Genomic DNA, 24,240 nt, shown 5'->3' with positions numbered 1-24,240 from the left:
ACGGAGACGCCCGAGGGCGGGTGGGGGGAATCTCGGTGAGAGGCACGGGAGCGGTGAACACGAAGGGAAAGGGGCCAAGATCTTCTAACCGATGCCCACCCACGGGAGGAGCACGTGAGGAGCCTCGGGCGAGGAGCAGGGCCTTCAGTGCAGACGCCGCAGGGCCGGCACCCAGGCCTCTCCCCTCCTCCCCGCGGGGACACGCGGAGTCCCCGCCACAAGGCGTCCGCAGCTGGGGCTTTCTGGGTGTCACGAGTCCTCAAGGGGCCTTTTCCTCCATCCAGCTTTAGTGAAAAGACAATTCAGGTATGAAAGTAGAAAAATGGACAGACTCATCAGGCACGTTTCAGGGTGTGTCCCGCACGGCTACTGCAGTTCACGGGCAGGATGCAGCCCAGGGCATGGGCTCCGTGGCGCCGGCGGCTGTGCAGCGAGCGCTCGCCGTCTGGAGGGCAGCTCCTCCTTCTCGCTGGGGCTGGCGTTGATGCAGCCCGCAAGACCGGCACAAGGTCTGTCAGGCACCTTTCTGATGCAAGTCGCTGACCTGCCTTAAGTGGATGTGAAAACGTGGCGGGGGGGTGCTGACTTCAAGGCAGAGAAACCCTTAAATTCCCTCCCGTGTGCTTCACGTCCTGCGGGCTGCTTGGTTCACGCAGAGACAGCGTCGCCCACACGTCCTGCACTCACTCTGCGTACCTCATCCCGTGCTCACCACCCAGCTCAGCAGCCTGGGGTGCGCGCCTCCTTCCGGAACGACCGTATGGATTCCACCGTCCGGAGACGACTCGCACTGAGACACACTTGGTCCCAGAGAAGGATGGGGTTAACTCCCGCCCAGCCCCCAGTTCGCAGAGGAAACGTGGTCACACACTCTGGGTCTATACTGAAAAACCATGGATGTTAGTGGACAACCTCGGCATAGATCCCTCAGGAACAGACGGGGTTCACAGCAGGATAATCCACTGGTCCACGGAGACTTGGAAAAAATTCCTAAATTTAACGCTACCACAGAAAGTCTCTCCAAACCACTCTTCCATGTTCAAAAGAAAATCAGCTTTCCCTGTGATCGTGGCGAATGATGTGACAGCTCTAAGGATCAGAACACGGGGACTTTCCTGGTGGTCCAGGGGTTAAGATGACACCTTCCAATGCAGGGATGCAGGTGTGATCTCTGGTCAGGGAACTAGATCCCATATGCCACAGGGCAACTGAGCCTGCGTGCCGCAACTACTGAGCCACAACTAGAGAGAAGCCTGTGTGCCCGAACGAAAGAGCCTGCGTGCCGCAGCTAAGACCCAATGCAGCCAAAAAAAAAAAAAAAAAAAAAAAAAGAATCAGAATACGTAAGGCAGAAATTGAAATGATGTGCACTGTTTTATGGCTGTTCTACAAGATGCTGATTTCTGAGCCTAGTGTGAAATGCTTTGTCATCGACAGACGGATCTCCTTTCGAGTGTTGTAAGCCATTTCTTCTTTTTGCATCAGAACAGTTTTCATAGCAATAACAAACATCACTGTGAGGATTCTTCTCGCTGGGCTCAAACTGCGCCTTACAGCTGGCTTTCAAACTATGTAAATTATCTTATATAACAGGCACTGAAAAAAGAAAGCTGAACAAAGAAAGTTTTACCTTGGTGAAATATTCCTTTTAACACATCACATTATACTGTGATAATAATAATAACAGAACGTGTTTCACCCTTACCCCTCGAGTGAAGAGTCTGTGGAAGAAGCCTCTCTTCTGTCTGGGAGCTGGTTGATATGTTTTCTCTTCTGGATCTAATGCCACATTTCCCCTTTCGTTGATGTCCTTGAAACATTCAGACTCGATCATCTGCATCCACAGAAGGGCAGGACAGAGGAGTGGTGGAGGCGCCACGCGGCCGGTCAGCATCGCCCACCCGGCCCCCAGCCCAGCACTCGGCGGCCACTCCGGCTCCCGTCCTCAGCTCCTACTTCCCCTGCTTCCTGACCTCCTCTTGGGGGAGGTCACGTGGCCCCCAAAGCAGTGAACTCCCGTCCAGCCAGCCCCGCTCAGGGAGCAGGACTCAGGGCGGCAAAAGCCCAGCAGACCCGAGAGGGCCACCAATGTCCAGCCCCCGTGAAGGGACCAGGGGCAGCTGCCACATATAATTTTACCTCCGAACATGCACACGTGCACGCACACACAAATGGATGTGTATGTAAAATAGCTAAAAAGGTATCTTAAAGAGGAAACTGTTAATTCTACACACATTAGGTTCTTCTTGGTCGTTGTAACTAGTTAGGCGGGCCGTGCTGCAACGGGCAGTACCTTGTTCTGCCAGGGGTTGGAGACACAGCCCGTGACGAACTGGCTGTAGAAGGTGTGGTCGGTGCTGTCCAGGTGGATGCCCTTCACCGTGGAGAACTGCTCGATGTCCAGGACGTCCCTGCAGTAAACCACCTGCGGCTGTCACCGAGAACAGAGAGGCGCGGCTGAGACGGCAGCCGCTGCGTTTGTTTCCCTCAGCGGCGCTCAGGACGCCTGGGAAGCCGCCGCACGCACACCTGCACCCTCCTTTCCTTGCCATCCCTCCCGGCATGAAGCACGCCCAATCTTTGGTCTAGGAACCCCCAGAGCCACAGGCCCGGCGGCCCGTCTGCTCCAGCTCCCCACTCTCTCGCCCACAAGCCTCCCGAGGCCCCCGCTTCTCTTTTCTGCACGGAAACGGGCCAAAGCAGAGGCTGCAGATGGAGAAGGGCGGACGGGGTGCCCCTGCTGGGACATGGTGGAGGAAGCCTCCAGCCCTCGGCCTCTCTCGCACAAGTGCCCGTCCGCCTGCTTGGCCCCCGTCTGCGCTGGGCAGGACCCCAGGCCCCCTGCCCCACCGGGTACTGGCGTCCTCAGGCGCAGAGTCAGGCCAGCAGGCGGGGCGTGTGGAGCCCAGGCCGCCGCCTCTGGAGCAGGGAAGCCAGGGCTCGGGGACACGTGCTCTGAGCGCCCGAGCTTGGGCACAACAAGGAAGGAGCGTGCCGATCCTGGGCCCCTGGTCAGAACTTCTGAGAGCAGCGGGGTGGTGGGAGCTGCCAGGCGGGCCGGCCCTCAGGAGACTGCATGGGACGATGGGGAGGCCCGAGCCCAGGCCAGAAGCCCATCTTGTGCCCCTGCCAGGCTGCCTGACGCCCTCAGACACTGCTGGCAGCGGGCCCCCGGGCCCTCTGGTTAAATGCAGAAGAATCCCCGGAACAGCCCCAGTGCCTCTGCCCCTCACTCCCCAGCCAGCGCCCTCCTCAGGGAAGGCTGCAGCCCACGGCACGCAGGGCCTGGTGGAAAGAAGGCTCTGAGAAGCCCTGGCTGGGTTTTCCTTGTCTTGGAGCTGGTCCTCCCCGTGACTCTAGTACCTGGAGCAGGTGGGAGGGCGCTGTGAGAACGAGCGCAGAGGGAGAAGCTGCTGTCATGACACATTCCACGCAAACATAATGAATCCTGACTTGTAAACTAAAACTATTTTAACCGTGCGTTTCAGGCCCATCCTATCCTGCAGAACGATCGAATCTCCACATTTCCATCACAGGCCTGCAGCAGCTCAAGGCCAAAGAGGGGGCTGCTCCGGCCCAGCTCCGATGTGCGCGGGGCCTGCTGGGCACTGGGGACGTGGCCTCGCATGGGCCCCACCACGCGCTCACCAGGAGGCTCGAGCGGCCACTCCAGGGCCCTCAGTGTGCAGCCAGGACCTTGTGAGACCCCGCGTGGGGAAGCGCATTCCGGGCGGGGGAAGGGGCCGCAGAAACGTGGGGACCCTGGCGGGGCGCCCCAGGGAGGGTGGCGGGTACTGCTGAGGTTTCTGATCAGGGCAGTGACCTGGGTGGGCTCCACCAGCCAGGGCGGCAGCGGGCCAGGAGGGCCTGTGAAGACGGGCCAGGGGGCACTGGGGGCGGGACGGCTGGTCCTGAATCTACCTGGAAAACATCCGTTTTCTCAGACACCCCAACACCCCACTGCACTTTGGCAACACACTTACGTCAGGACGGAAAGGGGGTTCTGACGTGTGGGCCTCCAGCCTCTTGAAGTTAATGTCCCTGAACACAGGGTGTCCCTTGACTTCAGCCACCCCTTCGCCCCTGCAGCCCAGGCGTTGCTTGGGATCCTTGGTGAGTAGCTGTGGAAGAGTAAAAATGGAGTCAATTGAAGCTCCAAGGATAAAAAAGAAAACCCAGAAAAGCTCCATAATGATGGCCAGAGAATTCAGGGTGGCAAAGAGCACCTCCATCTAAACAAAGTCACTCAAATTTCAAAGTATCAACCAAACCTCGTTACTTCAGGTTTTACTGATTTAGAAAACGTAATGCTTCAAAAAGGAGTTGAAACTGAAGTTTTGCCTTTGAGCTATCAATAAATAAAGAGGTGGCTAAATAAATCCTTAAGAAAAGTTTACCCATGTAAAAATTAGGGGAATTTTTTTCAAGAAATAGAAGCTCTTGGGAACTTCGCAGACACCACTTTCATGCCAAGTTATGTTGATAATTAGAAACTATTTTAATCTATTAAACAGATCACTAAGGACCTCAGATGAGGCCAAAATTTAGTAAACCTACCTCTAATAGTTGTATATTCTTAAAATTAATAGAAAGTGTTTCTTTCAAAAGTATTTCTTACTTATACATTTAAACAGGCAGACCTCGGAGATACTGCGGGTTCGAGTCTAGACCACCATAGTTAAGTGATTATTGCAATAAGGCAAGTCACACGAATTTTTTAGTTTCGCAGTGCATATAAAAGTTACGTTTACACTCTACTGTAGTCTGTTAAGTATGCAATAGCATTATGTCTAAAAAAAATGTACATAATTAAAGAATAATGCTGCTAGGAAAATAGTGGCAATGGACTTGCTCAACACAGGGCTGTCACAAACCTTCAATCGTCAAAAACACACTATTAGTGAAGCACAATAAAAATGAGGTATGCCCATTATTGCCAAAAGTTCAGATAGGTCTTCTTCCACAATTAGCAGTCAAAGAGGTCTGCCTCTGCTCAAAGCGACACAGGAAAGGTCTGGGCCTCCAAAACCTAGCCTAGGCCAGGGGCTGGGAAGCTGCAGCCCAGGGTTGTACCGCACCCGTGCCTGCTTCTGTAAATAGGGCTTTGTGGGAGCAGAGCTGGCCGTTAGCTCAGGGGTCTGTGGCTGTTTGCACTGCAATGGTGAGCTGAACAATGCGAGAGAGACCTGCAAAGCCCTAGTGACACCACCTGGTGCCTCACAGGAACGCTGGCTGACCCGTGGCCTCGACTCCCAGTCAGCACCCACGTGTGGCTCCCGGCTTGTGTGCGACGCCCCGGCACACACCTGCAGCCCCTGGGCCAGGCCCTGCCCGCTTGGCCGTGCCGCACACACACCGAGGCTGTCTGGTCTCTTGGCCAGGCTGACTCCTACCAGACACCACCGATGGGAATACACCTGCGTAGTTGGCTCAGTGCTGGAAGCTTCTGCAGGCAGCTGCCGTGGGAACTCCAGCACAGAGCCAGGGCGGGGCTCAGTAAGACAGGCTTCCTTAATTAAGACCAGACACGAACACTGTGTCAGGCCAGATGCAATGACAGCACCGCAGGGACTCCATGCCTCTGTCAAGCCTGCTGCCAACTCACGCGGTCCAGGGGCCTGACCGGGCAGCGCTGGGCAGCGGAAAGCACCTTGTGCCCGTGCTGCCTGCTGCCACTGACTACGGGACACCATGGAAATCAACTTTTAATTTTTCCACCATGCGGCTCTAAGAATATCCTAGAAAGCCACTGTGGGGTTGAAATGAGAAAACAGAGAGCTCTGAAAATGACCCAGCGGTACCCGACGCCAGGTGTCACGGCAGGGGCCTGGCAGGGACGGGCAGAGGAGGCCAGAGACCTACAGAGGCGGGAGTCCCCTTCGCGTGCGGTCAGTGCTGGGCCACATCCCAGACCCCACAGGTGCCCACGCTCCCCTCTCTGTGCCCTGTTTACATCGACCTTGCACCTGAGGTGGCCTCTCCTCCAGGCCCTGTCTGTTGGAATTTCACAGACTCTCTAAGAACTAGCTGTTGCTCCGCTCAGCAGTTACCGAGGATTCATGTGGGACTAAACACTTCACGCGCACTCTTTCATTTTATCCCGCTGGCAATTCTATAAGGTAGAAGTTATCCACCGTCTGCATCTTCTAGATGAGAAACCCGAGACCCGGAGGGGTGAGCGCGTGGTGGTGGGAGGCTGGGCCTCCACCCCGGGCCCTGAGTCACAAGGCTGGGCTTCACGCAGACACCACCATCTTTCCCACGAACAGCACCCCTTCATCCTGAAAACCCTGAAGCCTTCGCTTCTATCTTGTTTACGTACCCGTCAAGTTCTGCTTTTGACCCTAGTTTCTTTCGTGTTATTTTAGGCCTGCCATTCAACTGTGCGCTCCTGAGGGGCCGGCCCCACTTCTCACATCTGTATGCTCCTGCAGCCCCATTGGACTGTAGCGTGTGAGCAGACACTGGGTCAACATTTACCAACTGAACAGCAACAACAGGGTGGCCAGGAGGCGGTTACGGAGGAGCTCCAAGCAGGGTGAGCAGCCCGAGAAAGGCCACCAGCACACGTCCCTTCACACGTGGACACAAAAGGAGAGGGACCCCGAGGTACTTCGTCCCCAGCCAGTGTCAACTCCCGCAAGACACACCGGCTGACCCCAGCACCCACTGGGGGACCACGCCCCGCGCTCTGTGGCCGCTGTCCTTTGGCCTGGTCCTCCGTCCCCCACCCTCCCACTGCCCCCACCTCCGGCAGCCCTCCCCCCGCGGCGCGCGCCCCCGTGTGTCTAACTCCAGCAAGGAGCCAGCCTCCACCTGCCCCGTGTCCGCACTCTCCTCTGTGACCCGCTCACACCCACGGTTGCTCCTCCAACCGCCCCTCTGCACCCACCCAGCCCCACGGCCTCTCCCCTGCTTCTTAGACCCACTTAAGCAAGCCCGACTCCCCGCCTGCTGCGAGCTTCGCGCGTCCTGCCTGCCGAGCGCTCGCGGCAGGGGCTCCGCGCACCACCAGCCACCGACCTCCCTGGACGCCCACGCGGCCCCTGGCGCGCCGGAAGCACCCTCCCTTCTCCGCACACCTCCAGCGGCTCCCTCCCACCCTCGCGCGCCACAGGAGGAGGGGACAAGCGGCCCGGCCCGCACCGAGTCCCCCGCCTCCGCGCCAGGACTTTGCTGCAGCCCCTCCCCGCTCCGTGCACGGCTCACAAATCCTGCGGGCGCGGCCTTGCCGCCCACCCGGAGTCCGACGGCTTCTTACTCGCTCTGCCACCACCCAGGGCTCAGACTCCCACCTGAATCTCCACAAAGCCCTGGCCGGCCCCCCTCCTTCTGTCCCGTGGGTCTCTTCCCGGGAGTCCCAGCGCATCGGCCCCCGGCCTCCTGCCCCGGTGCGGCCCCTCCTCGCCACCCCACCCGGCGGCAGCCCCTCCCACCTCCCTGACGAAGATCCCCGTCTTCCAGGCCGCCTCCCCTGAGTGGGTGAGAGCGCCGGGCTTGGGGGCAGAAGGGCTGGGATTACTGCCTGTTTTACTCACTTGCTGGGGAAGGTCCCATGGGGGATGCTCAATACATTCTCGCTGGATGCAAATGAATTTTAAAATGTGCTCAGAAAATCCTGAGTATTGGCTTAAGAGAAGTTAAGTGACAAGGAGAGCTTCTCTCATCCCCTTACTGCCAGGACGGCATGGGGACTGACAGTGCCAGGCGCATGGCAGGCCATCAGGGCAGGGTGTCTATAGGACCACAGTCCCTGGCGACCAGTTAAAGGGAGTTCTGAGGAACGTGGGCAGAGAGAAAAACCTCACCGCTGCAAAGCACCCCGAAGATTCTGTTTCATGTTTAGCGTCATGTGAAGTTGGCCAGCTGTGCTCTAAACAATGACCCGACACCACCCTTCCCTCTCAGCAGAACCTTTGGGGAAAGCAAACAACGAACTCTGCTCTGCGTGATCAGAACCCCCTGCGAGGAAGGCCCTGTCCCTGGCACCGCGGAGCATCAGGTGGCCCCTCCTGAGCCCTACGGAGCGAGGGCTGGGTCTGAACGGCGGTCGGTCGGAAGCCTAGCCCCACTCCCGCCCTCCCCGAGCGCGACCCACCAGGCTGCAGATGGACTTGGCGTCCTCGGAGAACTTCTCGGAGTACCGCTCTGCCTCCTCTTTCACTCTCCGCTCCACCTCCGCCCTATTGACCTTCTCTTGGAACTTTCTGAACGGAGACTGTCCCTGAATCATTTCGTATATCAGACAGCCAAGTCCCCACCAATCAGGACTAAATGTATACCTTTCAAGATTGAGAACTTCGGGAGCTACATAACAAACACAGGAAATTTAAATTAAATTAAATGTTCTCTTACTTAATTCCAAACAACACATTGTAAATTTAACGTCTGTTACCACATGGATGACCCTCGCAAACATGTTAAGCCAAAGAAGGCAGACACAAAAGGCCAAACAGTGCATGAGTCCACCTGCGTGAAACAGAACAGACAAGTCCACGGAGACAGGAAGTAGATTAGCGGCTGCAGGGCTGGGGGTGGGAGGTGAGGAGTGGGGAGTGATTGCTGACGGGTGCGGGCCTTCTTCTTTGAGGTGATGAAAAAGTTCTGAAATCAGACAGTGGTGATAGTTGCACATCTCTGTGAACATACCGAAATCCACTGAACTACACGCTTCGGGTTGGTGGATTTTATGGCATATGAACTGCATCTCAGTAAAGCTGTTATTACAAACCATTCCTACTACTCGTGGAGTAACTACCGTGGGGAAACCCCGCCTCCAAACAGGCAGAGCCAGGCCCCCGGGCACCCCTTTTCCCTCAGAGCAAGACCCCAGCAGCAGGTGACAGCAGCCACAGTGGAATGGGGGGTGGGTAAGTACAGGACTCAGCAGAGGCCCTCAGGGTCCCTCATGTCAGAGGCCCCCCTGTGTCAGGCTGGGTCACTGCTCTGGAGCTGCGCGAATAACTCCGACAACCTTGTGAGGGGTGTGCGGGGCCCGTGAGCACAGCGGGGAGGCCCGCTGCCCTGTCCCTACTCTGGCCCGTCAGCAGAGAGGAGGGCAGGCCGGGGGGCCAGGTACGCTCCCCAGCAGCGGGCCAGGGCTGACCCCAGGTCCCTTCCCATGTTCAGTTCTCTGTGTCCTGAGGGCAGGGGTGCGAGCACCCCGGGGTGGTCCATTACGTACCCATGTAGCCAAGCGTTCCGACTCTTCCTTGGATGGTCTCCCCTTCCGGGATCTCCATGGCTAAACCAAGATCTGAAATCCGGATGTGTCCTGCGTGTGGCCAAATACATGAGACAAATCACAGGGGGCGAGCTGACACTTTACCAATAAAGAATGGGAAAAAAAATCTAAAAAACATGGATGGAAATTATAGCAATTCATACTTGGAAACATTTAGATATAAAATTACATTTAGGGAATTCCCTGGCAGTCCAGTGGTTAGGACTCCACGCTCTCACTGCCAAGGGCATGGGTTCAATCATAAATAAATAAATAAAAATAAGAAATACAAAAAATAAAATTACATTTAACTTTTCCACATTTAGTAAAATCCTGTCGTGCGTTCAGTTCCACTACCTGCAGGAAATTAGATTTAGGCCTGGATGTTGATCAGGAAGCCCTTCATCCATAGAAAACCACAGGATAAGATAGGAGCATTACGTTTGTTATTTTATTTCCATGTAACTACCAGACACATAAATAAAACTATAATGGAGGACTTCCCTGGTGATGCAGGGGTTAAGAATCCACCTGCCAATGCAGTGGACGCAGGTTTGAGCCCTGGTCCGGGAAGATCCCACATGCCACGGAGCAACTAAGCCCGTGTGCCACAACTACTGAGCCTGAGCTCTAGAGGCCACGAGCCACGACTACTGAGCCCACGTGCCACAACTACTGAAGTCCGTGTGCCTAGAGCCTGTGCACAACTACTGAAGCCACCGCAATGAGAAGCCCGTGCACCGCAACGAAGAGTAGCCCCCCCTCACTGCAACTAGAGAAAGCCCATGCGCAGCAACGAAGACCCAACACAGCCAAAAATTAATTAATTAATTAATTAAAAAAAAAAACTATAATGGATACTATGAAACAGCAAATAAACACTCCCTGTCAGAATACCAAGAGGCTTATACACAGGGACAACAAGAGACAAATAATATGGAGTTTTTCTCTAAAGAACAAATGGTAATAGGGTCAAGGAAATAATAAATAAAATGAAGGAACTTCGTTTAAAAACCTATGTTATGTGTTAATGCTTTTACATAGGAAGATTAAAATAGTTATTAATTCCCTTGTGAAAATAATAAATCATAGAGAACATTCTTTTGAGTGTCTAGAAAGAGGAACCAGCCCTGGAGGCAGGTGCCCTGTTCAGCCCACTCACCACCATATCCCCAGCTCCTAACACTGTACCTGGTGTCTTGTAGGTGTGTGACAAATATTCATGGAATAAAGTAGATAATTAATGAGAACCTACTGTATAGCACAGGGAACTCTATTCAATGCTCTTTGGTGACCAAATGGGAAGGAAATCTAAAAAAGAGGGTATAAATGTATACATATAGCTGATTCACCTTGCTGTACAGCAAAACCAACATTGTAAATCAACTATATTCCAATAAAAATTAATTTTAAAAAATTTATGGAAGAACTGAATGAATCAACCAATAAATATTTGCAGAACACTAAAAATATGCAACATGCCCTCCAAGGCACTGGAAGAGTTTAAACAGTCTCCGTTGTGCCCCCCAACAGGAAGACTAACCTTTGGCTTGGCCAGCTTGGTGGCCTTGCCCGCATGCCCGCCCGCCTGGGAAGGAAGGAGGGTAGAGGGCTTAAGAGCACACCCAGAGCCACACAGCCTGGGGCTGAGCCCCAGCTCTGCCATTTATTACTGTGTCTCAGGATCCTCCTTTCAAACACAAAGATTCTCTCCATAATGCACCTTTCACGTATTTCATGTCTAAGCAGAGGACTGGCATGTTGTGAAATTTTAAGTATTCCTGGTCTTATTTTTTTTAATTAAAGTGTGTTTTTTAAATTGAGAAATAAAAAGTAAAACTACTGACAAACTGGCGAAAACTCCAAGTCTGAGAACACAGTCTGCTGGTGGGGCCCACACAGGCACGCCACCCTCGAGAGCAATCCGGGATGTCTGGCAACACCGTGCGTGAGTGCAGCCCTTGCCTCGCGCTCCCACTATTCCTTGCGATAGATTCCCGAGGAAACACCCGAAGAAACAAGAAACGGAGAATGCCTCGACACAGGCCGCGCCCTGCAGCACTGACCAAACCAGCAGGAGCCTAGGGACAGCCCCCCACCTATCAGTGGGGACTGGGCACATCAAGCCTGCTCTTCTGCTGGCACTTAGTGCTGTAGAGTGATCTCTGCTTAAAAAAAAAAAGTGGAGAAAAATAGTGTAATTCTGTTACTGTCATTAGGAACTAATGTTTTCAGCGTTAGGATAAAAAAAATACAAAAGTGAAATGAAGAAGTTGATGAGATCTGGAAATATCAATATGAATCCAGGATGAATGTTTTCTTTAAAAAGGAACAGCACATTTTTTTTCCTCTGTCCACTGAACAGGTCTAGGAAGAATGACCAACAGGGCAGCAATGAGCAACCTCAGCGCCCACACAGTGGTCTCACGATGCGGCTTTCCACACAGAGGACCGGGGCCCTCTGGAGAAATGGTGGATCCCAGGTCTGGGTCAGCACGTGGGCAAGACAATCCTGGAACATCTCCTTACAGCAGAAGACAAGGAAGTTAGCAAAGACTACTGGACACCCGCTGGCCAAAGATGGGACAGTCTCAACATCAAAAGGAATAATGACTCCAAAGGCCCGTAACGTACCTAAGTGTTTAGTCCACACATTCATAATGATACCAAAACAGAAAAAATAAAAACCTCGTTTGTCATCCTGGAGAATGACAGAGAACTAACATATTATTCTGAGAAATGAAAATAAAGGGAAGTATTCAAGTGTTTCCCCTGCTTTTCCTGAACAAACAGGTAAACAACTATTTTTGTTTTGGCTGAGTTGGGTCTTCGTTATGGTGTGCGGGCTTCTCACTGTGGTGGCTTCTCTTGTTGTGGAGCACGGGCTCTAGGCGCATGGGGTTCAGTAGTTGTGGCACATGGGCTCAGTAGTTGTGGCGCACAGGCTTAGTTGCTCCGCGGCATGTGGGATCTTCCTGGACCAGGGCTCGAACCCGTGTCCCCTGCATTGGCAGGCGGATTCTTAACCATTGCGCCACCAGGGAAGCCCCAGGTAAACAAATGTTGATGAGGCAAAGTTCTTTTTTACAGATGAATCCCAACAAATAAGAGCAAAAGGAATGACAGCGTAAGACTGTCATCATTTTATCGTGCGGTGAGTCCACTGGAATGAGGTATCCACTGAGTGAAAGGCTGGTGGGAACTGGAGAATGGATGGGTCAGGCTGACAGCAAAGAGAGACACTCGGCCATCACACGCCTCCTGATGTCATGTAACAGGAAGGACACACCAAGTTTGCTCACCAACGATCAAACCTGGACCTAGTCTGGCCTCCAGATCTAACTATTGGCTTACAGGAAAAACGGGGATAGGGAAGGTACTAAATCCAGAGTATGGGAAATTCTATAGCACAAACGTCTGTGGACGTCTGCCAGGGCTGCCATAAAAAGTACCACAGACCAGGTGGCTTAGACAACAGAAATTTATTTCTTCACAGTCTTGGAGGCTGGAAGTCCGAGATCAAAGTGTTGGAAGGCTTGGCCTTTGTCCCCTTTCCCCGCGTCTTCACATCTGTCTCCCCACCCCGTGTGTCTCTGTCCCAGTCTCCTGTTCTTATAAGGACACCAGTCATATTGGATTAGAGCCCCCCGCAAAGACCTAATTTAACCTAAATTATATCTTAAAAGATCTTATCTCCAAATACAGTCACATTCTGAAGGACTGGGGGTTAGGGCTTCACCACATGAATTTTGGAAGGACACAATTCAACCCATAACACTTGGTTTCACAAATAAATGACAAAAAGCAGCAGGGAGGAGGAACCTATGAAATTACAAAAGACCCAACAAGATATCAACCAAATCTAATGTAGACTTCACTGGACATTAAATACACAACTATAAAAACACTTATGAAATAATTAAGGAAGATAAAGCCAATGGGATATTAGGTGATATTAAGGAATCATTAAATATTTTTGGATTTAATAATAGTATTGTAGGGACTTCCCTGGTGGTGCAGTGGTTAAGAATCTGCCTGCCATTGCAGGGGACACGGGTTTGAGCCCTGGTCCAGGAAGATCCGGCATGCTGTGAAGCAACTAAGCCCGTGCGCCGCAACTACTGAGCCTGCACTGTAGAGCTTGTGAGCCACAACTACTGAGCCCGCATGCCACAACTACTGAAGCTGGCGTACCTCGAGTCCATGCTCCACAACAAGAGAAGCCACTGCAATGAGAAGCCCGCGCACTGCAACAAAGAGTAGCCCCTGCTCACCGCAACTAGAGAAAGCCTGAGTGCAGCAACGAAGACCCAACGCAGCCATAAATAAATAAATAAATTTATTTTTAAAAATAGTATTGTATTTATATTAAAAACAGTATCTGTATCTTTGATAAATATTTTTATAGATAGAAGAATATGATGCATAGGATTCCCTTTAAAACCACTGTCAATAATAAAATGCTCCTGGTTTTTGCAAAAACTCACTATTTATCCCAGTCTTTAGGGATATATCTATTTCATAAAAATAGGAAGGCCTCTATAGAAAATATAAGCATCACAAAGTTTTCTGTTATCTCAACCACCAGATTAATTTCATAAACCAAATCCCCCTTAATTTATAAGTTTGCAAAAAAGACTGCTTCCATATTTAGGATGGACAAATGGTAAATGGACCTCACAACATAGAATAGATGATAAATAGCTTTTTAAAAAAAATCTAAATTCAATCCAAATGTCAAGTTCTACTTTACAGACGAAAACAGAAAACCTAACAAGCTGTCTATAAGGGAAGTGAAGAGGTACTTACAGACAATCCTGTTACTCTTATGTTCTATGACTTACTGGTGCAAATTAGTTCTTCGGAATTTTTTTCTTTTCTTGTGGTACACGGGCCTCTCACTGTTGTGGCCTCTCCCTTTGCCGAGCACAGGCTCCGAACGCGCAGGCCCAGCGGCCATGGCTCACAGGCCCAGCCGCTCCGCGGCACATGGGATCTTCCTGGACCGGGGCACGAACCCATGTCCCCTGCATCGGCAGGCGGACTCTCAACCATTGCGCCACCAGGGAAGCCCAGTTCTTCGGAATTTTAATTCTAAGATAGTAAACATCCTAAAATCAATTGCATTTTTCAAGTCAGAGAAACTAAAGTACAGCTAGGATTACATTTTTAAAAATTAAAAGAGTAGGAAAACACCAAGAAATGATTAAAAGTCTCCTGAAATCAAGAAAAGCAAAACAAAGCTTTGTCATTCCTTTCTATGCTTAACTGGAACGGGACCAGGTCCCTGGTGTATAAAGAACAAGTAACACAGTAATTGCCACAGACATGATTCTGAGCGCCTGCCTCAGGGCAGGATGGAGAAAGCCACGGCAGGCCTGCGCTGCTACTGGCCACAACTAGGAGCCACATGACCAGCCTGGATGGACCAAAACGTCTGAGCAGGAGACCCACACAAAGGCGCCCTGCTGGGGCAGCAGGTGTTTCCCTCAGAAGCATTTGCAAAGCCTGGTCAAGCCAGAGGCTGCCGACTGGGGATGGGGGACACACAGAGGCTCTCCAGCCGCTCCCACCTGGACACCTACCGAGGCTGGGAGCAGCTGGATGCCGAGAATCGAGACTTCTGAACCCCTGGAGACTGTTGTAGGGACAGAGACACCAGCTCAGATTCTGACGCTCGGGCGGAGTGCGCCAGAGAGACCGTGCTGGAGGTGAGGGGCCTCCTCAGAATCCAGCAATCCAGGGAAGAGGAGCATGCTGTGCCCAAGCTGGATTTATTTCAGGAATGAACGATTAGTTTAACACTGGAAAATTAACTGGTGGATTAACTATATTAAAAGGAAAAAAGTACAACATACAGTCATTTTGGTAGAAAAAGCACTGACAAAATTCAGCTACCATTCTTTTTTTTTTTAAAAGGAAAATTCTTAAATCTGAAAGAGAATTTCTATGAAAATACTACAGCGGATTTCACACTTCATGGTGATACACTGAAAGGCTACCCCTGAGATCAGAAATAAGGAAAGAATTCCCGCTATTACAACTTCTATCCAACATTGTATTGAAGGTCCCATCCGGTGTCACGAGGCAAGAAACAGAAACAAAAGGCTGAAGAATTGGAAAGGCAGACATAAAGTGGCCAAGTGCAGATGGCATGATGGTGTCTGCAGAAAATCCTAAGAGTCTACAAACTTTTAGAATTCAGTGGATTTAACATGGTCACTGGATATAAAGTCAATTGCAATTGTAGCCAAAAGCACAAACCATGGAAGAAAAAATTGTTAAGATGGACCTCATTAAACTTAAAAACATTTATATTTGTTAAAGGAAAGGACTGGTATCAAAAATAAACACAGAACTCTTAAAACTCAACAATAAGAAAACAAACAACCCAATTAAAAATGAACAGAAGACCTGAACAGATACATCACCAAACAAGATAAACATCTGGCAAGTAAGCATATGAAAAGAGGCTCCACATCATGTCATCAGGGAAACGCAAATTAAACAAGATCCCACTCCACACCTGTCAGAACAGCCAGAATCCACAACACGGACAGCGCCACGTACTGGCGAACCCTCATCACTGCTGGTGGGAACGCCGAATGGTGCAGCCACATTGGAAGACAGTTGGTGGTTTCTCACAAAACTAAACATACTCTTATCATATGATTCAGCAATCCCACCCCTTGGTATTTACTCAAAAGAGCTGAAAACTTATGTCCACATAAACTTTACACAAATATTTATAGCAGCTGTACTCACAGTTACTGAAACTTGGAAACCACCAAGATATCCTTTAGTAGGTGACATAAACCGTGGTCCATACAGACAGAGAAATATTACTCGGAGCTAAAAAGAAATGAGCTAACGAGGTGTGAAAAGACGTGGAGGAACCTTAAATGCATGTTATTAAGTGACAGAAGCCAATATGAAAAGGCTACAGACTGTGTGATTCCAAATCTACGACATCTGGAAAAGGCACACCTATGGAGAGAGTGACAATATCAGTGGTTGCCAGGGTTGGGGGTGGGGGAGGGATGAACAGGTGGAGCACAGAGAATTTTTAGGGCAGTGAAACTACTCCATAGGATACAATAATGAACATATATCATTTCACATTTGTCAAGACCCACAGAATGTGTAAAACACAGAATGAACCCTCATACGTGCTATGGACTTTAGTTAATAATACTGTACCAATATCGGTTCATCAGTTGTAACAATGTATCACACACTAATGTAAAATGTAAATCCTAGGGGAAACTGTATTTTGAAATACCAGCAACAGGTAAATAGAAAATGAAGTTTTAAGAGCAATACCATTAAAAAACATCAAATAACAAAAATGTGTAAGAACTTTACAATGAAACTACAAAGTGATATTGAGAGAACTTAAGAGACCCAAATGTGTAGAACTGTATGTTATGTTCATAAATTCAAAGATTCAATATTAATTAGTTCTCTGAAAATTATTCTATAATTCAATACAATTTCAATCAAAATCCCAATACGTTGTTGCTTTTCCCTCTAGAAATTGACCAATTATAAAAATTCATCTGGAAATGAAGGAGTCTAAGAATAGCTAAGGCAATCTTGGAGAACAATAATGATGCTGGAGGACTTTAACAGAAATCAAGACTCACTAGAAAGCTTCAGTCGTTAAGGGCTATGGTGTTGGTTCAAGGATGAATAAAATGACCAAGGAAACTATAGAGTCCAGAGAAAGATCCACACATATAGAGACACTAGATTTATGTAAAATGTGACACTCCAAAGAAAAGGGGAATAGATGATCTTTGCAACGAATGGTGTTAGTCAACTGGTTATATATTTGAAAAAAATGTGTCAACCTTTGCTTCATATCATGCAAAAAAATCAGTTCCAGAGGGACTACAGAAGTAAATGGGAAAGATAAAACAGTAATATTTTTATTTGTTTATTTATTTTTAATTTATTTATTTTATTTATTTTTGGCTGTGTTGGGTCTTCGTTGCTGCACGCAGGTTTTCTCTAGTCATGGAGAGCAGGGGCTACTCTTCATTGTGGCATTGCGGTGGCTTCTCTTGCTGCGGAGCACGGGCTCTAGGCGTGCGGGCTTCAGCAGTTGTGGCACGCAGGCTCAGCAGTTGTGGCTCACGGGCTCTAGAGCACAGGCTCAGTCGTCATGGTGCATGGGCTTAGCTACTCCGTGGCATGTAGAGTCTTCCCCGACCAGGGCTCAAACACGGGTCCCCTGCATTGGCAGGCGGATTCTCAACCACTGCGCCACCAGGGAAGCCCAACAGTAATGTTTTTAGAATAAAACATAGAACATTTTGAGGTTCAGGCCAAGATTTCTTAAACATAACACAAAAGCACTAAACACATTGAGTCCAGGGCAGCTGCGGACCGTGAGTCCTGAGAGAAGAGAAACAGCAGGCTGGGCCCTACAACCTTCTTGGCACCCTAGCCGGGAGCAACCCTTAGGTCTCAGCACAGTACGGGGGACCCAAGCAGAGCAGACGGCCTTGCTAAGCTGAGAAGATGGAAGTTAGAACCTGGGAGAGAAAGGTCAGCTCAAGTTTGTGGGAAAACGTTCTGGAGAGGAGGGAGCCATGCAGAGAAAGATCTGCAAATATATGCACGGAGTTCCCTCGAGTCCACTTAAAAAAAAAAAGATTTTTAATAAGTGATATGTTCACATGGTACTACAATGAACACTACTACAAAGTAATAGTGAGAGAAACTGAAGGAGCCCCAAATATATAGAACTGTAGACTATGTTCCTAAATTGGATGATCCAATATTAAGATGTCAATTCTGCACAAGTTTGCTATAGATTCAACACAGTTCCAATCAAAATACCAGCATGTTGTGGGTGTTTTGGGTTTTTTTGTTTTTTGTTTTTTTGCAGAAATTGAATTGTATACTAAAAACATATATAAAGGTGTCAGTATGACTGGAAAGTCTGCTCCCCCTATGCTATTTTAACTCTTAATAGTTTCTTTTTATTTTTTATAAATTTATTTATTTTTTATGTATTTATTTTTGGCTGCGTTGGGTCTTCGTTGCTGCGCGTGGTCTTTCTCTAGTTGTGGTGAGCGGGGGCTACTCTTTGTTGAGGTGCGCGGGCTTCTCATTGCGGTGGCTTCTCTTGTTACGGAGCACGGGCTCTAGGCACACGGGCTTTAGTAGTTGTGGCACGCGGGCTCAGTAGTTGTGGCTCACGGGCTCTAGAGCGCAGGCTCAGTAGTTGTGGCACACGGGCTTAGTTGCTCCGTGGCATGTGGGATCTTCCCGGACCAGGGCTTGAACCCGTGTCCCCTGCATGGGCAGGTGGATTCCTAAGCACTGTGCCACCAGGGACATCCCTCTTCATAGTTTCTAATGACTCTTTTTTGTGTGTCTTTATGTATATACAAGCAAATACAAATATCCCAGATCATTTTCCCCTTTTTACATGAGAGGAAGCACACTCCCCGCTGCTCTCACCTCACTCTTTCCCAGTTAACAACATATCGTGGAGACACTCCTCATCCCCACATGGGGCATGAATCCCCGCTCTGGTTCACAGCACAGCACGAGGAATGAACCACGGGCTCCGAGCCCAAAGCTGTGAACACGCCCTTGGGCAACACTCTTCCAAATCTCAGCATCATCTCCCACGAAGTGAGACTCCATTCCCTCCGCACAGGTGGCTGCTCTGTGCACACGTGTCAGGCAGCACGCGGGAAGCACGTGGCAGAAGAAGCAGAGGAGTCTTTGCACTGAACACGCCCCAGGCCGCCTTCAGGATTCTTTGCCCTCAATACCGCCGCCCCTCTCCTCCTCTGCAGGAGCCACGCCGGCCTGGGTTCATGCTCCACTGGATTGTGAGGGTCCTGAGACAAGCACAACAATCCCCTGAAGAAATCTACCTCCCGACGCCACCCCGGGCCGCTGGTCAACACCTGGCCGCAGTGCACCTGCCAGCGGGCCGTCCATCCTCAGGCTGCCCCCGAGGGCCGCTCCCTGTCCACCATCACAGGGCCCCCAGCCCCGACCCATGCTCTGTGGGGAAGGCGGCCCCCGAGAGTAGCCAGGGTTTAGGAGGGCATGGACACACCACTGAGAATAGAGCAAGAGGTGGGCGAACAGCAAGAAATAAGAGAGGGGAAAATGTTCTTCCTTTGAGTTTAACTGAAAATTAGAACCATCTCTACTTCTTGCCTAGATACAGGGGAATAATGATGACATCTTCATTCTATTTTTTTTTTGGCCACACCGCACGGCTTGTGGGATCTTAGTTCCCCAACCAGAAATCGAACCCAAGCCCCCTGCGGTGGAAACGTGGAGTCCTAACCACTGGACTGCCAGGGACGTCCCTCCATTCTGTCGTTAAAAGAGCGCACACCGCAGGGCGTCTCCTGTTGCTGCTCCCCCTCTGCACTAGCTGGCTAATTGCACACTAACTTTCTGTCCCCGAGTCCCTGTTAACAAAGCCTGTGCTGCTGACGGGAAAGGCTCGCTCACTCACCATGATCATCAAGGAGAACGTTCTCAGGCTTTAAGTCTCTGCAAGGGAAGAAACAACAACAGAAAGTCAGTTGTTCGGAATTTGACGCTGGGATCCGTTGGCACCAGCGGAAAGGCCCACAGACACCTCTGTGTTCTGAGCCACGGCAAGAAAGGCAGGTAACAGAACCCCCTCTGTGGGTCCAGTGATGAGCCCTTGGTGTCGTCATAAGGCTCCAGCGGCCACATGAAGGAGGAGGATGCTACAGGCAACGTGCACAAAGCGCACCGTTCTGCAGACTTAACGGAAGACGTTCCGGCCGTGAAACGCGCAGCCCAGTGGTGAGGGGTCAGCCCCTAAGGAAAGCGGCTCCATTTCCCTCATCATTAATATACTGTTTAAAATGTCAACAACTGAAAATTCCCCACACTAGAAGAATTCCGTCTGGGGGGCGTCAGACAGGCATGGATTCAGATCCTGGCTCTGCCACTTATCAGCTCTGTGGCCTCAACCTCTCCAAGCCTGTGTCCTCACCTGCAAGACACAGTGCTCAGCACCCGCCCACTTCCCCGGGCTGTGCAGGGTTTGGGCAAGACCAGGCCTCGTGGCAGCAAGCACATAACCAACAGTAGTGACTGTTGATCACAGTTCATGCGAAGGCAGAGCAATGCCACAAACTTCAAATAAGTGTGTCTCACCAAAGACTAAAATATCTTTTTTTTTTTTTTTTTTTGCGGTATGTGGGCTTCTCACTGTTGTGGCCTCTCCCGTTGCGGAGCACAGGCTCCGGACGCACAGGCTCAGCGGCCATGGCTCACGGGCCCAGCCGCTCTGCGGCACGTGGGACCCTCCCGGACCCGGGCACGAACCTGCGTCCCCTGCATTGGCAGGTGGACTCTCAACCACTGCGCCACCAGGGAAGCCCAAGACTAAAATATCTTAAGTGTGATATCTCAAACTACTTGTCTTTTCCCTTAGAGAGAAAAAACTTAGTTTTCAAAGATTTATATTTAAATCTGATTTCAAGTGTGGCTCTGTCACAAGAATCCATCTTCCTGAGCATCACCCCTCCATCTGTGGCTGCGTCACTGGAACCTACAGAGGGGACAGAGCCAGCAGAAGAGAGTGGCAGCTCAGAGGAGGCTGGTCTCAAGGGGGCGCTCCCAGCCCACCCGCCCAGGGGCTGCAGTTACTATAACACCTCCCGGGGTCAGAAACCACAGCCCAGAAGAGACACGAGAAGTTATCCTGCCCAGAAGCTCAGAGAATCAAGAATGTGGGCACGGGTCGCTGCATAGAAACATTCTCTGGAAAGATGCCCCTGCCACGGTCACTGGTCTCCCTGGGGAGCAGAGGGGCGGGAACGGGTGCCTTCTGCTTGCACTGCCCAGCCATGTGCACACTCTTGTTTTTTCTTTCATTCTTTTCTGTATTTAAAAATTCCTGGGCTTCTCTGGTGGCGCAGTGGTTGAGAGTCTGCCTGCCAATGCAGGGGACACGGTGTTCAAGCCCTGGTCTGGGAAGATCCCACATGCCGCGGAGCAACTAGGTCCGTGAGCCACAACTGCTGAGCCTGCACATCTGGAGCCTGTGCTCCGCAACAAGAGAGGCCGCGACAGCGAGAGGCCCGCGCACCGCGATGAAGAGTGGTCCCCGCTCGCCGCAACTAGAGAAAGCCCTCACACAGAAACGAAGACCCAACACAGCCAAAAATAAATAAATAGATAAATAAATATTTTTTTAAAAATCCAAGTAAATGCAGTTGAAAACAAAGTAAGCCTCCTTGTATAGAACATTCACAGCCACACTCCACATCAACAGGACAGCTGCCCACCCACCTTACTTCAAATGTCTCTCGAGACCTCCTAAAGCCCCGATGCTCTGAGCGAGGGCCAGCACCACTCGGGAGGTGGCTGGAAGCAAATCGAGGGCCCGCCCGAGACCTACTGACTGCCTGCCGAGCCACATCCTCTCCTGGTCCCAGGGCTGGCTCGTTGAAACGTGAGAAGCCTGACCTAAACAACTCCCCGCCCAGTGCCCCTCTCAGCTGTCAGGTAAGCGCCAGTCACCTGCTCTGAAAGGAGGTGTGCTGTATGTACTGCACAGAATAATCGCGGTGGTAGCAGTAATGGTGTCAGCTAACTCCTCCTGAATGCTCTCTGGATGCCAAGATATGTGCTTAAGCATTTGACACGCACCGACTCCTGTGACTGTCCCAGCATCTCTGGAGTACGTTCAGACACTCTTGGGCTGTAGCTAAGTCAGCGGGTCACCAGGATGCCAGACGGCAAGCTGGGACCAATCCCAAAGCCGCCGTGCTCCCACCCTGCCCCACGCCACACACTGGGTATCTGTCCTTTCCTGAACCTTCCCTCAAAATCCACTTCCGCAGGCTTTTCATCAGCCTCACAGTTCTGTTCACACCTCTCTGAGTTTGGGCCCAGGGCGCTCAGCGGGAGGATGCCTCACCACGCTGAGGTGACTCACCCCCGGGGCTTGGTTTCCTCAGCCATCGAGTGAAAGGGTTTTACCAGATGAACTTTTCAGCTTCTTTTGTATTGAAAAGTGATGCTCTCATCATAACCTTAAGCCAGGAAGACAAACAAAGTTCAGCACATACGCGAGGGTCTGACCAAAGCTGAGGATGAAAGGAAATAAGGTTGTCTTCTGACTTCTTTACACCATCCCCCAACCCTGGTGCTGTCCTGCTGCCTGGTGTGTAACTGGTGTGCTCTCAGGCCGTTGAAAAGTCACCTTTACCTGCATGTATCGCTTCCCTGGAAACTCGGGTTGCTGGCTTCGTGCCCTTCCTCTTCTTGTTAAAAGAGTACTTTCCCATCTGGATCCCATTTCCCGACCTGCTACTGGGTCATGAGTTATCAGGAAATGGCAAAGTTGAAGACGATTTCTGGAGACTGAGGCTGGAGCCGCAGCCTGGTCCACGGCTCACGGGCGGGCCTGCCCTCCCTGGCACGCTCTGTCTCCCACGATGGCCTCAGTCACCCAGCCCCTCCCTGGAGGGAGACGTGAGCAGATGTGCGGAGGACCTGCTGGCAATAAGGTGGAGAGAACAGCACGGCCACAGGGAAGGTGTCTAGAGCTCTGGCCTCACTAGCACTTTAGTGCGGCCTAAATAGTTCAACCACAATGTTGAAAAATTGGCTCTGCTCCAATCCAAAGGCATCTGGAGCAATGTTCCTGGTGGGAGTGTGATGAGAAAACAGCCATCTTGAGTTGGTGCCCAGGCACGTCACAGGATGACAACCTGCTCACACCTGAGTCTGGATAAGACAGAGATGGCCCACTTGCCTCAGGGCAAGACTCTGAGGTCCTGGTCAGTCAGTGGCCCTGTCCAGAAGGCTGACTGACCTAAGAGAGCCACCAGGAAACAGGCTTCTTAGCTACTATTGCTTTTAGAGAGCCAATCACCAAGAGGCAGAAATGTCCAATCTGGAAGAATGTGGGTCATATACAGATTAACAGTCCCTATAAACATTAAAATCTGCCATTCTTACTATAAACATCCATGTTTCAAAAAGGGTAGAAAACAAGAGAGATCATCCTTTGAAGCACTTTTCATAAATGGTAATTATACCTCCACTTATGTGTTCACCCACACACAGCCCTTCAGCTTATAAGCTTCCTGAGGACAAGGACCTCAAAATCTGATGTGTCCCCAGGACGTGCTTCAAGCACACAGCTCAGGAGCATATAAACCTGGGACTCAATACATATTTCTGGAATGAATAAATGAACCTTTCAGCTACTGATAAATCTACTGTGACAGCAATAACCTGTAGTGTCTAAAGGCCTGCATGCCCCAGTTCAGAGCTGAAAACAATTACAGGTCTGAACTGTTCCCCTCTCCCCCGTTGTTCGCCTGCACACGAGCTGCCTTCTCCTTAGAGTGGGGAAGATTCACCTGCTTTCCAATCCCCAATTCATCCAATGCACAGCTAGATGGCCCCCTCCCTTAGTGTCATTTCTAATGGCATTTTCTCTTGATCATTTCCAACTACAGCATTCCAGACGAGTGGAAGTGTCATGATTCAAATCTTGTTTAATACAGGATGAGTCAGAGTCAAGTCGCTTCAGAAATGTAACAATCCAACGAAGAAGAGGTTCCACTTGCCCCTCCTGCTACGGAAAAGAGGGCAGAACACAGGAGCTCACCGGGTAGCCATCACTCACCAGGAAGGTCCATGGATGTGACGCCTTCCTCACAAGACTGCTGGGAAGATGGGATGACGGTGCACGTCAAAGTGCGCTGAAACTGTTACGTGTTCTACTAGTGAATGTAATTGGTATCGATTTTGACCAAAGCCAGCAGCATATTTGGCTAGTCATATCAGGGGAGTGGTTTTCTCTAAGCACAGTGATACACGGAAACAAAGCCAGAGTTCAATGTGTTTGCCATGATGAGCTCTGACTCTGCAGGAATCACCCTGCCTGAGTCACCCCTCCTGCTGGCAGACACGGACGCTGCTGCGTCACTGCGTGTGAGCACCCAGCCCCAGGTGCGTCTCCAGGGACCCTAGGC

The 24,240-nt window shown here is 50.7% G+C and overlaps 1 protein-coding gene across 1 annotated transcript in view; it reads right to left on the bottom strand.

Moving 5' to 3' along the window:
• Positions 1–366: 366 nt before the first annotated feature.
• GRK4 (G protein-coupled receptor kinase 4) overlaps positions 367–24,240 on the bottom strand; it is a gene marked incomplete at both ends in the record, with an annotated part of 71,660 nt that continues 47,786 nt past the window's right edge. The window contains 7 exons of the mRNA XM_079711317.1: positions 367–492; positions 1,706–1,834; positions 2,294–2,431; positions 3,984–4,121; positions 8,099–8,307; positions 9,185–9,274; positions 19,722–19,759. Of these exons, the coding sequence (XP_079567443.1) occupies positions 367–492; positions 1,706–1,834; positions 2,294–2,431; positions 3,984–4,121; positions 8,099–8,307; positions 9,185–9,274; positions 19,722–19,759 (868 nt within the window). The remainder of the gene's footprint in view (positions 493–1,705; positions 1,835–2,293; positions 2,432–3,983; positions 4,122–8,098; positions 8,308–9,184; positions 9,275–19,721; positions 19,760–24,240) is intronic.

Source organism: Hyperoodon ampullatus (assembly GCF_949752795.1).
Source record: "Hyperoodon ampullatus genome assembly, chromosome: 1".
Taxonomy (NCBI): Eukaryota; Metazoa; Chordata; class Mammalia; order Artiodactyla; family Ziphiidae; genus Hyperoodon; species Hyperoodon ampullatus.
This window is presented reverse-complemented; position numbering and strand designations above follow the sequence as displayed.